The following is an 18,243-nucleotide window of genomic DNA, read 5'->3' on the forward strand; positions in this document are numbered from 1 at the left end:
AAGAATTCGTGTTTATTTTCATTCTTAAAAACGCGTGTGTTTGGAATACTGTGCTTTTCTCCGTGCTGTATGGGAATACTAATTCAAATTATTATTATTAATATTATTATTATTATTATTGTCGCAGATCTTTGACTGTGATAAAAATTGGCAAATTTATTTTTTCCACATTATTTTTCATAATATTTCGAAAGCTCAAGAGGGTGTCTGTTTTAACCCAGTAACCCCCCTTCCTTGCGTACGCCACTGAAGTACATTGTTGTAAAGTACAAATTATGAGCTATCATAATATGTACTAGAGATATAAACACCTATCATTTGGAAGATGTAGTAAGTAATAGCTTACATGTGTAATATTAGATCACATAGAACACAATCACGAGATCCAGCTATTTCGCTTCTATGTCCTCAAGTTACTGCACTATAGGTGCAATCAACAGGATTAATCACATCACTCGGACAGTCTAAATAACATACTAACGTCATTTGTTGAATTAACCATGTAATACCTGGAAACAGCAAATAGGCCATATTGGGTACTAGGCCATTTTAGGTTCAGGTACCTTATGTTTTTCGCTTTATAAATCATGCAGAGTATTAATTATCAAGTGACCAAGTACAATGATATATTTTATGAAGAAATACGCATTAGAAATAACTGAACCTACAGAAATGAGAAATGAGAAAGATTCAGGTGTAGCAATGTGGCCTTGTAATTTGTTATATTTGTTAGAGTTGGTTATTCTGTACAAATATTGATTTTCAATTGCTTACTGTCTTGATTTATATCGTTACAATGATAGGAAAAACCTGTACTAAATTGATAACAAATACTCAGATAAACTACGTTAAAATTGTATTTTCATATATCTAATAGTTTCTGTGAAAAAGGAACAAAAAGTTATAATTAGTCTAACGTTGTGAAGATAGGTGATTCAAACTCCCCTTAAGACACCCCCCAGGCCCGTAGCCTTTATTATTTCGTCATCTAAAGGTAAAAAAGCGGGCGGGGGAGCCCTGAAGATGAATTTCTCAGTATAGTACAATTACAACTTATTATACAAGATATTTCATCCTGCTAAAGCAGTAAAATTTATTACCACTGTACACTATTTAAAATAGATATTTGTAAGATTTTATGGGGCTTCAGCCCCAGAGCCCCCCTAACCTGGGCACCCCCAAATAAATTAGCCTGCGCATGCCTATGGTACGGACCTGTATAGGCTATATAACAACATGAACAAATTATGCATATCAACTTCTTTAAAAAAAGGAATAAGTATAAAGTTGATTCGGTTCCTACAGAAAAGCTTGTATTGCGAACGAAGCAAAGAAGGAAATTTTGAAATTGTTTTTTTTTTATTTGGTTGGAATGTACTTTAATAACCAAAAGTTAATAAAAATGTCTCAACTCTTCCTCATTTCTGAAGCTGGAAAATATTAACGGTAGCTAAGCTACACGTATATATTTTTGAAACAGTTTATTAATCATAATAATTTCTGTTATTTTGTGCCCCTAAAAAATTGAATGATGCAACGCTTGTTATAATACGCTTCTTCTCCGCGTATTATAATGACATTTACAGTATTGATATTAAGACTGCCAGATTCAAGTAAGACCTGTTATATTTACAAAGCAAAAGCATGCGGGTCAGTTTACAAATCAATATTTAGCTGTATTTACGTCTACGCATGCCAATGTAGGTTAAGCTTGTACCTCCAGTTTGCCTGTAACGATAGTAACGCCACTCAGTGGTCAGTATGAGTACTGCTGTGCTGAAGGAATCCTGAGTGTCTCTTGAAACACGCAAGTATTCGTGATCGAGCCGTTGAAAATTTCCACACAGGTTTTGTCGTTCGAAGTGGTGTAACGCAATGGACAGCAGGTGTTTTCTAAAGTAACCAATGCTGTTGTCCTCGTAGTGCAAAGACGAAACATTTATCGAACTCTGTTGTGAAAATAACAATTCAAATGATTTACGGACAATTACGATTGTAGCAACATTCTATATATCGACTGAGCTCGAAAGAAATTGTTTAATGTTCTAGGAATCTGTCTATTAAATCCGATTTCTGTTTTGAATTTGAAGGTCATTTGTTAATCGAACTATAAACAAAACTTGCAGAACATATAAGCAAAAGATATAATGATTAAGTCGGTGAGTAATTAAGAACTTATCATCAAGTAGTTAGTTTACACTCGCACTCTTGCACAATTTAGCGTTAGAGTTGCTTATTACTGCACGGTATTTCTGATTATCACTACATAGGGCAATATGCCAGTTTCAAAATGTTTTAGCAAATGTAGACAGACAGCGATAGACAGGGGCGTACTGGCTTAACAAGTAAAGCGGTGGCACCCCAACTTATAAACAAATTAATCCTTCAGTGAACAACTACCTGATGCATCTTTTTATATAGGTTCTTTGTCACCGTGGGAAGAGTTAGTTATTAGTGCTATGTTTTTCCTTTCCTACAATACCTAGTTTTTATTGCAGAGAAGATATTATTTTTATGGAGGATTCATATTCATTATGTTACGTACGTACTTTACATGGATATAACTTTGTTCCTTTCAGAACAATATTCTAGAATTTCTTGTTAACTATAGTTTAATAGTCCTGATAGTAAAGCAATGCTGTTTAGCTCCATCGGTGAGTGGTCGACGCACAACTCCGATGTCACAGGTTATAGATTCGAGACTTGACACGGGCATGGGAATTCCGTTGTGAGCACTGACTTACACAGGATCTGTTTCGTGATGGGCTGGAACTGTAAAGGTAGATAATACGTAGATTCTTTCTGAGGGGCAGGTTGCATACACAATAAGATATTTCGTATTTTTAGAATTTTCTATTGCATTTACCAGAATTTTCTATTGCATTTACCACTTTGGTTCTTCCCCGAGTTCTTCACTGCTTTTGTTTAAAAAAATATTGATTCTCTCAAACTCTCGGAGGGTGTTGTAGCCTCTTCAGCCCCCCTGCGTACGCCAGTGGTTGTGAGTGTCCCGTCATCAATTTAATGTAATATCCAGCCATCCTCATCGTCGCGATTAGACTAGAGAGACAGAAGAGAAAAACTTCTGTTATTTGTCGCAAATTTCGCGACAGAATTTGTTGTATGCTGCACTTTCCATCAAATTTCGCAAAAGTAACAAAACATATCCGCTTTGCATTCTCTTTTGAATACTATTGAGTTCAAGGGGACCGAAAATATTATTTCGGTGTGGGTGTAAGTACTCCCCCATCCCTTCCCCGCTTGCCACATTCACCACATTTGCGGATGTATATTTTGAATGATATTTATACTTGACCATGCACTGAACATGAGCAGAGGCGCAACCATGATTTTCTTTCTGGGGGGGCAAATACCAGGATAAACGTACCAATAATAATAATAATAATAACGATAATTATATATTATTATTATTACTAGTGGTAGTAGTAATAGTAGTAGTATGAAAAACGTTATTATCTCATAAATCACGCAAAGAGAGAGAAGAAGTCGGTGGTAAAGCATTTGTTTGGATCAAACGATTTGAAATAATTTTCCAACACCGTCAATTTCACATGAGCTAATAATGGAAAACAAGCACACAAACTGTATTTTTGAATGGCTTAATGCATTCCGTAGATAATATTTTTTTGTACATATAACATGTATAACTTTTATGTCTTACACATATGCAACATGGAGCGACATACAATATAAAAATATATATGCAACTAGCTAACATTAATCATGTACGTATTCAAAGTATATTCAATTCATATATACAACACATATTATTTAAATATATTACATAACAGAAAACAATTACATTGCGAGTGAAGCGAGCAAGAACATTTTTAGAACCAATTTCTGGAATTTGAAACAATATTGATTTAATAGGGCACAAAGAATTTCACTGAATGCCATGTCATTCTTTCTTATACAACTTTTTGCATTTAGATCGCTCGGCATCATGGCTGACTCCCGCTACACCCTAGCTAAGACTCTGAATTTGACGAAACCGAGAAAAGAAAATTTTACGAAATGTATTTAAAATTGCATAAAATTTGAAATCGAAGGGAGGAATTTCTCCTCTGCGCCCCCTTGCAGGTGCCCTTGGTCGTCAATGTTTCCACTCCTCTTCCCCCCCCCCCTACTTGCCCCTAATAGGGCGCAAATAATATCACGGGGTGCCAAGGCATTCTCTCTTTCACAACGTTTTTCATTTAGATCATTCGAAGCCCATTGCTGACTCGAGCCGCCACCTAGCTACAGCTTTGAAATTGACGAAACTGAGAAAAGCAGGTCTTTCGAGCGAAGCGAGCAAGAAAATTTTACGAAATGTAGTTTTATTTGCATAAAATTTGAAATCGAAGGGGGCAATTCTCCTCTGTGACCTCCTGCAGGTGCCCTTAGCCGTCATTGTTTGCCCTCCCTTGCCCCCACTAGATTTGACTTCCGTCGAAGGTTGCGGGTGGGGGACATTGCCCTCCTGAGGTTGCAGTACTGAACATGAGAATATTTCTGGTTGAAAATACTGTAGAATTTTAAAATGGTGATGGTGGAGAAGTGGAACTGTGAACACTAGAGACAGTGCCCAGGGGGAGAGGAGTGGGGTTATCCCCTGCATTACACCAAGTTTTCCTTTTAAAATGTAATTTACATGCAAAGATAGTCAGTAATATCCTCATAAGGATAGGGCCTCAACGGCCATTTGTAAGAATCTCATTTCTTAATTGAGCTGAAACAATACTATGAGTACCAATTTTTTTAAAACCCAAAGTCAGAATTAATTATCTGGATAATGTAAGTACTTACCTTCTAGAAGACACCATCAAGGGTTAGAAAATTTGATTCTGGTAGACTGAAGGGCGTAAGAAATATTTTGAGTGGGTTCAGCTTCAGTGATCGTGGAATTTGTTTCTTTTCTATTTTTCCTTCTCTTTTTTTTCCAATTTTCAGTCACCATCTATTTCTTTCATTGTTATGCATTTTTCTTTCTCTCCCCTTTTTTATTCTCTGTTCCCACTTTTTTAACACTTAGAATACTTTTCTCGCTTTCTCTATAACTCTATATTTTTCATTGCACTCTTTTTAATTTTTTTAACTCTCTCTTTCTTTTCATTTTATATCCGTCTTTCTCCCGTTTTCTTTAGATTTCTTTAACTCTCTTCTTATTTCTCAATTACTTCTTTCTATTCATTTTAACGTCGTTTATCCGCATTAATTTGGACGGAAGGTTATGCGGATAACGATGTTTGCGGATAATCAAACATGTGTTTCTTTAACAAAGAAAATCACGTACAATACAGGTTTATTTTATACATACAGTGCACAGTACTACATACGTGTAGTAAACAAAAGACATGATAGAATGAGAAAACACTCTTAATATACGTACAGTACGTGCTGTTACTCAGCTTTCCTTGTGCAGGGTTGCCGATCCATTAAAAAAATCTAAAACACATCCAATGTACAATTGAAAAAATTGCTTAAATTTGTTCAAAACTGAATCTTGCTTTTTTGAGTGTGCGGATAACTGACGTTGCGGATAATTGACGTGCGGATAAACGACGTTTTACTGTATATCTGCTTTCTCCCCTTTTCTTTATATTTCATTTACTCTCTCTCTCTTTCTCTATTACTTCTTTCTTTTCATTTTATATCTGTCTTTCTCCCCTTTTCAGTCTCATTCTATTTGTCCCTTTCACCATTACTTCTCTTTCTCTTTATTTTCTCCCCTCTCTCTCTTTTCTGTCTCTTCTTCCTTCCTCCCTCCCTCTCTATTCTCTATCTCTGTGTCTTCATGTTCCTTCTCCAGTCTTTTTTTCTGTGTCTCATTCTTTACCAAATGTTATTTTCTCTCTCTAACTAATTTGGCGACCTACACAAGAAACTAGACCCATTAATCGTGGTGTTAAAATCTTATTTGTGTTAGAAAAGTTCTGGCATAATATACCTTTTGGATAATAAACCCTTTTCTTGCTCCCACAAAAATAGGCAATAGTTAGGCTCGAGAGTTCAACCGATCTCTAACTACGCACTGGTAATTATCAGGCTGGAAAGTTCATACGAACTTGTGTTAGAAAATTTCTCTCAATACCGCACAGATTTGAAGGCCAAGGACCGGAACACAGTTCGGGAAGGCCTTATTTAAGCGGCTTGGTGGGTGATCTGAGACTGTTTTGCGGTTGGCCAGAAACAGTTTCGTCGCCCCTGCCAGATATGCAGAAAATTCGCAATATTATGGGGAAACGCTGGACTCAAATTCAACTGAAGCCTGTTCACTGCGCCTCGAACAGTGATATGTGTTCGAAATCTCCCTTCACTTCGGCGCAAAACTCCTATCTTTACATTACCATTCTCCTTTCATTTTTTGATTGATTGATTTGGATTATTTTACTTTGCATTTCTGACCACTTATGACTAATCGCTAAGATGACAATGAGTGATGACATGAAATACCTGCCCAGGCGGGGATTCGAACCCGAAACCCCTGACTCCCTTTCACTTTTTGTTAGTAAATGCAACACGTTTCTCTACGAAGCAGACTTGCAGGTTAAAACATTAAAATAAATGCTTATATTCCATTCAGTATTCGTATCATTAGCAACCAAACATACGTAGCATAGGCAAAAATTTGGGCTACAGCGGGATTGCGCACACTTTTCCGGTTTTATCAGTGGTATCTGATAAGCCGTTGACAAGCTGTCACAATGTACAGGATTGCGCACAAAAAATGAGGTGATGTTGTCAGATGTAAAATATTCTCAAGCCATTCTCACTTCTGTTGTGTTTAACGTAACCTAACCTAACTTAACCTAACCTAAACTAATTTCTCTCTCTCTCTTCTTGTCTAAAGAAGAAAAGTTTTTTTCAGTGGCAATGTTGGATCAAAATCTGTGAGCAAAAGAGGTCAGTGAGATTTGTGCGCAATTCTGGATCTAAAGTGTGCGCAATTCGGCAAAATTTTTCTTGGTTAAAGGAATTTACGTAATGATATTACAAGATGAAGAAGATTAAATTAGAAATTAATCTGTTGAAACAATTTATAATAATCTTCTCGTAATATTTGACAATAATTGTTAAAAATGTTAATGTAAAATATTCGCACAAAATATAAAAACTTATACAGTATTTTTAATTCAAGATTGGATATAACTTTCTCTTCTCTTCCCCTCTCTATATATATTTACTTTATTCTTTCTTGCTCTTTCTCTCTCTCTGACCTTTCTTCGTTAACCTCTTCTCTCTCTCTCTCTCTCTCTCTCTCTCAGTTTATCTACGTAACTCACTGCCACACATTTCTCTACTTTCTTCCCTTTTATTCTGCTCTTCCTTTCTGAGCATATGTGTTCTTTGTGACTGTGCATTCATTAATTTCATCCTTATCGCCACCCTCATCGTCGCGATTGCCAAAAGTGGCAGGAAAACTACACAGAATAACAAAAATACAAATACTTTACTTTCACTCTTTCTTCCTGACTCGAACTTTCTTAACCTCTCTTTTGTTCTGCCTGCTTTTCTCTATCTTCCTATTTCTATTTCATTCTAACGCTTTATTTCTGCGTATCTATTCTACGCCATCTTCCCTCATGTTTTTCCCTAGACAACTCTCTTTTTCTTTGTTTCTTTATTTTATTTTCTCTCCATCATACGATTCGTTCTTTCTTTTTTACTTGTATTTCTTTCTTTTTCTTTCATTCATTCTTTATTTTCTTCTGAATTCTCTCTCATCCTTATGTTTTGCCTTCTTCCTTTTTCTTTCTTCTTGGTATCTCTTTCATTCTTTCTATCTCTCACACTATTCTTCCGTAGCTTCTCATTTGTCTCCCCGTGCTAAACGTTTCTTGAGCCAATTTATTCACATTCTACAATTCTAGAAGTTCTGACGGTCGATTGTACGCTCTTCTGACGACCCCGTGACTGGAATTGATTTGATTGATTGATTTGGTGTTTTAAGTCCACTTTATGCACAGTAAGGCTAATCGGGACTGGACCTACAGTTTAAAGTGGGATCCGAACGAATATGTGCTTCCACCGAGTATCGAACCCGGGATCGCTTGATTACAAGGCGGCGACGCTACCACTGCGCCATCGGGGAGGCCCTTCACTCAAATTGAGACCAATTCTTTTTAAGCAAATGGAATTTCCGTGCCACACCTTCCGCCGGCAGCCTCTCCCACGTCGTCCAACTGTTCCGTGACAAATGTTTCCGTCCCATCGCGGAAGTCGATCCTTGTCGATATCGACAGGCGGTCTCCAAGCAACCAAAGTGGGTAATATTACATGGAGGAACTTGTTGAAGCAACACGACAGGCAGCGTAAAGTCAATGCATAGGCTGAATATTTTTCACATGGCAAGCACACTATTCTCTATCCACTGCAAGAATGAAGTTATGTGTATGAACCAAATCGCGTGACTTCAGGGAAATAGTTTCTTCCCCCGGTGTTAATTCTAATGTTATTTTGCCCATTGGTCGTTTGATTTGCTGTTTTAAGTCCACTTTATGCACGTATAGGCTAATCTGGACTGGGCCTACAGTTTAAAGTGGGATCCCACCCATTGGTCGTGGCCACAGGCAGAAAAAAAACTTTCAAGTGGAGAAAGTTCACCAATAATTTATCCTACACTGAATAACATTATATACTGTCACTCTGCACTATACAAGTTTTATGGGACAGAATATAGGTTAAATCTTCCTATAGGTATAGACTACGACAACCGTTGCCGGAGGCATAGTAAACATACCGTGCTGCGAAGTCAGACGTGCCAGGTTTGAATTCGTATTGATTCATTGAATAAAGTTTTCGAATGCGTCAAGCCTTGTGTTTGTTTGCATGCGTCACATTGTACGGTCCAGCTCCTTACCGTAACTAAGATCAACACTTGTCTATGAGGACTAAAAGTTCCTTACCTACGAAAAGATCAGGCTGTAAAGGGACATTCAATATGCAGGACAACAAACAGCCTTAGAGAGGATTATTCCAGACGCCAGATCCTCGTTGCCTTACAAAAGCAGTTACATGGGAGCAGTGTTGGCACAATCTGAGGGCACAATTTCCCTTTCCAAGGGGCAAAATTTCCCTTTTTGGATAATTTTTTCCCTTCACCTAAACAAATATAATAATAATAATAATTATTATTATTAGCAGTGGTAGTAGTAGTAGCAGCAGCAGCAGTACTAGTAGTAGTAAAATTTCCGTTGGTCCATGATCGTATGAATAAAAAATGTTACACAATTTTTTCACATAGATGTAAGCTTGATCGCTTTCTGATCAGATGTCTCAGGTTTAAATCATGGTCAGGAATCCATTAAATCGTTAATTATAATCGTTACAATTATCCGAAGATACAGAAAATCGACGTACAATAATCTTAAGAGAAATATAAATAGATACAGGCTTATATTCAAGGGAGCAGAAATAAGAAGGATCAGAAAATAATAAAAATGTGAATATGAAACTGGAACGTAACATAAACTGTAATAATGCAGAGTCAAAATTCATAAAATTTCCATGAAATTGTGATAATTTTCATCGAAATTCCATTTTCCCATTTGGCTAGAATTTCGGTCCGAATTTCCCTGCAAAAGGGAAATTTCCCTTCATGTGGCAACACTGCATGGGAGAGGTTGACTTTTGGGTGACTTACCAATTCTTTTCGAGAATGGATGATATTCAATGTGACGTCAGCGGCGCAGAACATGATGGGAAATCTGGCCAAAACCGCATGGTCCGGCACTGAATCCGGCAAGCCATAGCAAGCGTGAAACGAGGCAAATGCTGCGTGCATGAAAATGAACCGATGTTTAACATTTCTAATTGTATTATTGTATATTTTCAAATGAAGTTCCCGTTTGGTGAATTAATGCGTTGCGTATGGGTGTGTGTATATGTGTTGTGTGTGTGTGCCATTGTTATGTATTAATTGTGTGAGAACCAGGTCCGTACCCAGGATATAATTGCCATGAAATATATGTCAATTATTAAATAATTGATTAATATCATTAAGTAATTAATTAATTTATTTATATATATTTATATTTATAAACATATCAAAGGAATTAATTTGCTACATTTATAAACTAGCAAATTAATTCCTTTAACGACTGGTTCAAAATGTCAAGAAATTATGATAGGTGAAAAATGCTAGACACGGCTTAGCATTAAGAAGCCATAAGGGGGGGGGGGCAAAAAGTGGCAGAAAGTGCCCCCAATCGCCGTCACTGAGCAACACAGTGCAAGAACTGACGAAACAACGTTTCGGAATTAAGCCAGCAGCTGCCAAACCAATGGCTATGTTTTACTGACAAAGTTTTTTTAAAAAAATCTGACGGATGGCCACGCGGTAAAATAGAAACCTTAGGTATGTTGTTGGTTGTTTGGTTGATTTCGTAATTTGAATCTATTTTATGCACAGTAAGGCTAATCGGGACTGGAGCTACAGTTTAAAGTGGGATCCGAACCACTATGAGTCTCCACCGCTTAGGTATGTTGTGTTGTTCCACATTTTCCTACCTGCAACAACAAATATTGAACTAATACTACTCTTAAATCTTGTCCTACTCTCTATATGGACTATACAAGAAACAAAAGCAAAGGAAGAAGTATAAAATGTAGTTCTTCAGGACTGCAGTAGCTGTTGGTACCTTTACCGCAACTTTCCAATAATAGGGCCATAAATCAGATTATTTTTTTTGACGCACAAGAGAATCCTGTTATGATATCCCCTTGAACAAGCTGCTGCAATGCTGTTTCTGCTCGCGATTCCCCTGAATTATTTATATCCCCCTTATCTTCCCAGCAACGCCTGTGTGTGAATCTGCTGACCACGCCGAGAGCCGCAATGGCGTGATTTGCTATTCCATGCATTTCGTGTCACGTAACCTAAGGTCGACGATTTGGCAGCTGAGTTCATAACTGAGAGATTTGCTGCATTGCTCCCGTTTAGAACAGAATTCTGGAACAAATCTCGTTATTCTTTTATACCAGTTCATACCCATTGACCTACACTGCTAGCTATCGATTTTTCACGTTCTTTTTTTTCTGGGGCAGATGAAGGTTACATACAAGTTAATAATAGTAAGAGATGTGCAGATAAGGAAATTTTACACCATAAAATGTTGTTAAATCAGTATTGTATAATGTAAATTGTAATACTTGACTATTGAAACTCATTTTGGCTATTTAGATGGCATTGTTGCAAACTATTGAATATAACAATTGATACACACACAGGTATAAGGATAAAAGGTATACAAATAGATAAAGGAAAGAATGTAGAAAGATAAATTATGAGGTAAATAGAGAAGTAAAGATAGATAGAAATGGAAAACATATGAAGAAAAGGAACCAAGATAGACGGACAAAGAAACAGAGCAAGGAAGAGAGAGAGAGAGAGAGAGAGAGACCGAAAGAAAAAGAGGAAATATAAGTAGGAAGATAGAATAAAATACAAAAACCTAGGAAGTAAAGAGACAGAAAGAAAGAATGAAAGAAAATGGTGAAAAAAAATTGAAAAAAAGACAAGAGATAAAGAGTTTTGGTGGGGAGAAAAGGAGAGAGAATGAGAGATCGAGAAAGCAACATGGAAAAAGGGAAAGAGAGGAAGGGACGAAGGATAGCAGAATGGAAGAACGAGGTAAAGAGTCTGCGTGTGAGATAATCTTACAGTTGGATTAAAAATTATAGATATACCTGAGTTTGGACTCTAATTAAATATACTCCAGTAGACCTAAATAAGAACGAGTTACATCAAAATTTAGCTTATTCAACTCTGCGCTAATCTATGGTAACCAATTTTTTTTTTCGAATATGTCTTCTATTTTTATCACAGTGAGAACCAAAAAAAGTGTTTTTTCTTAGTTTTGCAAACTATCGCTGTCTTTGAAATTCTATAAATAAAAAACGGTTGGTCCGATCGTTATGAAATTTTTAGTATGGTGCAAGCATAAAGGTTTTAAACGCCATTTTTAATTTTCAGATTTTTAAAATTTGTCGAAAAATAGTTCTTATCAATTTTGCGAAACAACTTTTTCTTAGTATTGGATAGTCCTACAAATACAATATTGGTCTTTGATTGGTTTGATTTATTTTACTTCCCTTCTTGTGCGACTTTTGACTAATTTGCGAAGATGGGGATGAGTGATGATATGATTAAATTGATGAATGAACATTCGGAAACATCCATGCCCAGACCAGGATTCGAACCCAGGACCGCTTGGCGTCGTAGCGCGATGTGCTAACCACTCCACCACGGGCGCCGGCACACTATTGGTCTTGTTTCGAAGCTCTTTGCATCTGTTTTTAAAATCCATTATCATTGTCAATTCACATCTCGAAACCGATTTTATGCAGGTTTTTATTCAAGTAAGTAAGGATGTGTGTTGAACGTGCCAACATCGCACATACCGACTCTCATTAACAGCCTACAGTTTCCACGGTTCAACGAACATCGCTGTGTGCCGTATTGCCATGTTCCACTTAAATTTTTACTCCTTTCATCTTTACTTTATCCGTCTGTCTTTGTCCTCCGTAGAATCAGTAATATGGGAAGATTGACGGATGGGTTCCGGTGATAGGTATGCCCAAATGAAAAGGAGACTATGGTTATATCTAAAGAATATTATATTACAGAATATTTGCATGACATAATATGTGAAGTACAATTAATGTGTAAGATGATACCTACACAGAATAGCTATTGATATTGATGCACTGATTCCAGCGCATAAAAAGGGAGTGGATGGCTTCAGTGGAGAAACTCCTGAGTTGCTTACGGATCCAGTTTTCCTCGGTGTTCTGCACTTCCTCGTCACAGGTGAACCGTTGACCTTTGAATGATATGGGAGTCACAAGGGGAAATATCGGGGCTGTACGGAGGATGTGTGAGGACTTCCAATTGAAATGTTCCCAGTAGGTCGAGGGTCTTCTTGGCCACATGTGGCCTAGCGTTGTCCTGGAGCTCTCCACCTTCTGCGTCTCTGACAGATGCCCATTGTGCACAAACTTTGCCATAACTCAGCTTCTTGTGGATTATGTGTTGCACAGTTCCCTTGCTTATCGACAGTTCAGCAGCAATTTCACGTGTGGTGATCCGACGATTCTGACGAATGAGATTATCCACAACAGCAATCGTGACGTGCACTTTGCCTTGGTGCTTTCGCATAACGCTGACACAAACGGAATATGGTGCAACGTGCGAGACACTACTCTCCGTAAACGTCCTTCATCCTGCGATAAATTTGTAAAGCATGCTCGCCTTCTGCGTGAAGAAATTGGATTACAGCTCTCTGCGCTGATCTGGAGGAATCCATAATGCACCCGTCCGCGCAAAACAACTCGCACCAACTGAGGAAACAGCAGGCGAAGCCGTTTGCTACACCTGCAAACTGGGACAAACACCGCGCCATCTATCGGCAAACATATTTACCTTTTTCGATTAGATACAACGCCGCTACAGCAATAGTCTCCTTTTCATTTGGGCATACCTATTACGTACTATGAGAGCCCAGCAGGCGGTTAGGTGTGCACACTATGCAGGAGGTGGGGCGAAGCAGCTGCAAATCCCATGGGAAAGGCGAGAAGGGCAATCGCCCCTTGCAACTGCCAGGTTCTTGTATATATTATTGTACCTAATATTTTTTTCAGCTGTTCTGTCTTTCATTGCCAAGTTTAACAGACTCGAGAAGTCCACTTTTTGCTCATGATAGGCTAATCGGAACTGGACCTACAGTTTAAATTTGTATCCGAACCCCTCTGCGATTGACTCAAAAGGGGATCGAACCCGAGACCACGGCAGAGAATGGATTTTTGTTTTTGTTTATTCATTTAACTCCTCATATCTGAGCATTCAGTTTGCCGTGACAATGGGAGGAATTATGATAACCGCTATTTTGACAATACAACAACAACGAAAACACTTATCTATAGACCATCGTCGGTTCCTGCTAACAGAACGATGTATTGTTTACATAGCAATACCGTGCTCAGGGGGATGCATAAACTTTCCTTTGGCTCAGCACTGCTTAAAAGAACGTCAAAGACAGGGAAAGTTTACTCAATGAGAACTCACTGCTAAAAGGAGTATACTTACCCCTTTACGAAAACCCTGGACGCTCCTATTGCAAAGTGTAGGATAAAATTAATTCTCGATGAGATGAGATACACGACTGCAATTCGCCCCTAACTAACTCTCTAGCCTTCTTAAACCCGAAGGTTTAGGGCTCCAGCAACACAAACCTTCCATCGGTCCCTATCCTGGGCAAAATCAATCCAATCTCTTTTACCCTTACTGATTTCCTTTAGGTCCATCTCAACGTTATCCCTTTATCTTCGTATTGGCCTTCGAACAGGTCTCTTCCATCAGGTTTCCCAGCAAGAATTCTGTAAACTCACCCATTCGTGCCATATGGACTGTCTCAGGATGCACGTTTTTGTGTGTGTCTATTTGTATATATATATATATATATATATATATATATATAATGTAAATATTTATAATGTTATTACATATGAAAGTAATTGACTAAATATTGAAAAAGAAATTATCATTAAATACATATAAAGGAATTAATTTGTTACTTTTATATATATTAGATATTTGCAAGATTATTTTATTTTATTTAGTTTACCAGTTCGTAAATGTATTTTTCATTGTGAGTACATTGCCACTGGTGTAAATCTGTTAATGATATCTTGAGAGAGGGAGAGAGAGAGATATTACATTCAACACTCACAACCACACTACCTTGTGTGTGCGTTTTCTATGCTATCTTTGGTAATGAATATGGCTCGGAAGTTGAGGAAATATCCTTTTTTTTCCTAGTGTCCGAAGACGAGGTCCAACATAATATATGTTCATTTTGGGTCATTGTAGGCCAGAAAAAGGTGGGTTTTATTTGCCCTTTTTTGCCTTTTTCGGCGTTTTTTGGCTTATTGGTCTTTTTTTAGTATTTTTTTAGGTCTTAACGGCTTTTTTTTTTGCAACTTCACCTTCTTTCGACTACGTTTTTACTGCCCATTCTCAATTCGAATCATCATCAGTTCATCACCTCTTAAACATCCTTTCTGTAGTAAAGAAATAATATACAGGGTGACTGGTAATTAGATGTATCCCCTGGAAGGGGTTAAAGTAGAGACAATTTGCAATAAATTTGACTATATGATACCCCGTCCGAAAATTAGTAGTTTTCGAGATAATCGAATTTCTATTGTTTTTTAAAAAATGACAATTTTCCACATAAAAAGATGAATTGAGAAAAAAACTGCTCATTGTATGGAACTTATTTCAGCGTTTTCTGATAGCTAACAAATAAGTGATTCGTTGAAAAAAACGTTTTTTCCAAATAACAATCACATGTAAGTACCGGGTGGGTCTAAACGTACAAGTGATGATAAAAAAATTCACTCTTAGTTTGCTTGGCAACGTATTAATAACAAAAATGTTATGACACTAAGCGTACAAATTACTTAAATTACTTCCTTGTATCATCTGCTATCCGACAAGGTACAAATGTTGCTAACATTCACATTTGTGTACAAGAAATAATACTTCATTCATCTTCATGTGAATGGAATCAATGAACAATACAATTAAAGAACATTACACGTCTTGCTCAAAGTGGGCACCTCCGTTACGAATGCAGGCACGCAGGTTTTTACGGACATTTGGTGATGTGATGGTGTCCTTGATGTGTTGACCAGCTGTTGAGATCCTCTCCCTGAGCTCTTCTTGCGAGTTTACCGGTGTCTTGTAAACTAATTCTTTCATGTGGCTCCAAATGTAGAAGTCGCAAGGCGTCAAATCGGGGGATCGAGCCGACCAGGGAATCGGGCTGCCTCGGCCAATCCATTTCTTTGGGTAATTGTCATCCAGCCACTGTCGCACGCTAAGGCAGAAGTATGGATAGGCGTCATCAACAATCATTTGATCGAGTCATTTTTCTGCCCAAAATCTTAAATGGTATCACTTATGAACATTTTCTGAGGAACGGGATGGCAATGTTGTTGGAGGATGTGCCTCTAGCTACAAGACGTGACATGATTTATCAGCATGATGACTGCCCAGCTCGATCCCCCGATCGATTTGACGCCTTGAGACTTTTACATTTGGAGCCACATGACAAAACACCTGTAAACTCGCAAGAAGAGCTCAGCTGTTTTTTTGTTTTCTTTAGCCGTTAACTCTTGTGCGTGCAGATTTCTAAGCCTTTCCCATAAAGAATTCAGTTGGCTACGAGTCAATTCTAGCCTGCATGGGTCCATTATGACTTTAATACTTTCAGTAGATAGGCAAGCATTACGATATTTTTTTTTCCAAATCTTTTGCAATAAAGAACTTTTGTCCACTTCACACTAAACAGTATGCATTGTTATTTGTTCTTTGCAGAGGGAATGCATTTCTATCCACATCGGGCAGGCTGGAGTTCAGATGGGCAACGCCTGTTGGGAACTCTATTGCCTTGAGCACGGCATCCAACCAGATGGACAGATGCCTTCAGACACGACCATCGGCTATGGCGATGACAGCTTCAACACCTTCTTCAGCGAAACCGGTTCTGGGAAACACGTACCGCGGGCTGTGTTTGTCGATCTGGAACCAACAGTAGTCGGTGAGTAGCAGTAGTGGGGTGGCGGGTTGAAGTGATGTGACTCTGTGTGATTAAAAATATATACCTCATAAATAAAACATGGAAATGTACACTGTCAGTAAGGAAAGGATTTCAAGAATTTCATTCTTATTTGCATAAATGAGAGGCCCATATTGTGAAATATTATGTAGTCCTATATACGAGAATAAAAATAAAATTTCAACTTACCTATTTTCACGATTTTATGTTCGGGTACTCCTTGTTGGAACAGTGGTAACGTCGTTGCCTTGAAACTAAGGGGTCCCGGGTTCGATGCATGGTGGTTTAGATACCACTTTAACTGTAGGTCCGATCCCCATTAGCTTATCTGTTCATAAAGTGGACATACAAGAAAAATCCACAACGATTTGGAGCTTATCGTCATTCGTAAACCGAAAAGACAGCTTGTTAATTATGTCCCTCATTTCAGTTCACTACACAACACACAGCACATATCATTCACAAAAATACAATCCACTCACTACTGAATTCACACGCTGCCTCTAAATAAATTCCACGCACCACGACTCGACGCGATCTAGACTAGAACTGGTCCTTGTCATTTCGGCAAACCATTCCCTCTCAGCCAACAATTTTCTACTCCCCACTGTATCTAGTTGTTTGAAGGTCAACGACCTCTTTTTTAAATCCTCTGCAAGCGTTCAATGATGTTCTTGTCCCTGCCACATGACACTTTCCCCTTTGGTCGCGATAATTTGGCTTCAAAATTCCCCATTCCTGGGAAGATTACATGCTGGGGAAAATTGGTTTGCAACATTGACGCAGACTGTTGAGGAAGTTCAGAGGGTTTTTCCCCGCCATATGCAACCCTGTTCTCTCTCCTGTAACAGTTTGACTCCACAATTCCCCGATCCTGGGGAAATTACATGGTGGGAAACATTGGTTTGCAACATTGATCGGAGCCCTGTCAGTCAAGCTTACCCGTCACCCCCGTGGAGTTGCCAGCTGGGCCAGGCGTCTCGCGAATTCAAAGAAAGCGGGCAATGTTTCCAACTCCTCTAAGAAATCCGATTCATCTTCTTATTGAAATGAACAATTTTATGCACATTTTCTGATAGATATTTTTTTCTGTATTTTATTCCCTGAGTCTGGGCTTCGCAGTTAGCCTAGGTAGCCCCGAATATACGCCTCTGACTATTCAGTATTTAAATTAGATATTATTAGATTTTCGGGGTGTGGCTTCAGCCCCCTTAGCCCTCCCCTTGCCTGGTTATAAAGCCACCTGCACAGGACAAACACAACACATTAAAAGTAAGAATATACTAAAAACTTCCTCAGACAGTGGAAGAAACCGGCTATGCTCAGAAAGCTAAAAACATTTGTTAAAACACTGTCTTCATTTCACAAAAGTGCTGATAAACAGTTCGGAAGCTTAAAAGTTTATCTAAGGAAAGTAAAATCGGTACATTCAATGAGGATATGCCGTACACTTAAAATGAAATTACAGACACGACACGTTGGAGGCATGGGCGTCCGGAAGGGGGGCAAGAGGGGGCCGTGGCCCCCCCTGGAAAATGAAAGTCAACCAAAAATTATGTATTTCACAGATATAATTTCATATTAGCCACAATAATATGTGTTAATTATTGCATGA

At 38.2% G+C, this 18,243-nt stretch overlaps 1 protein-coding gene across 1 annotated transcript in view; it reads left to right on the plus strand.

The window, feature by feature from the left end:
• The first annotated feature begins 1,766 nt into the window (after positions 1-1,766).
• The window catches only part of LOC145978340 (tubulin alpha-1C chain-like), a 167,055-nt gene continuing 150,578 nt past the window's right edge, over positions 1,767-18,243 (plus strand). The window contains exons 1-2 of the mRNA XM_083110926.1: positions 1,767-2,159; positions 16,388-16,610. Coding sequence (XP_082967052.1) covers positions 2,148-2,159; positions 16,388-16,610 — 235 coding nt within the window. The 5' untranslated portion in view covers positions 1,767-2,147. The remainder of the gene's footprint in view (positions 2,160-16,387; positions 16,611-18,243) is intronic.

Source organism: Lepisma saccharinum, chromosome 24, assembly GCF_977018435.1.
Source record: "Lepisma saccharinum chromosome 24, izLepSacc3.1, whole genome shotgun sequence".
In the NCBI taxonomy this organism is placed as follows: domain Eukaryota; kingdom Metazoa; phylum Arthropoda; class Insecta; order Zygentoma; family Lepismatidae; genus Lepisma; species Lepisma saccharinum.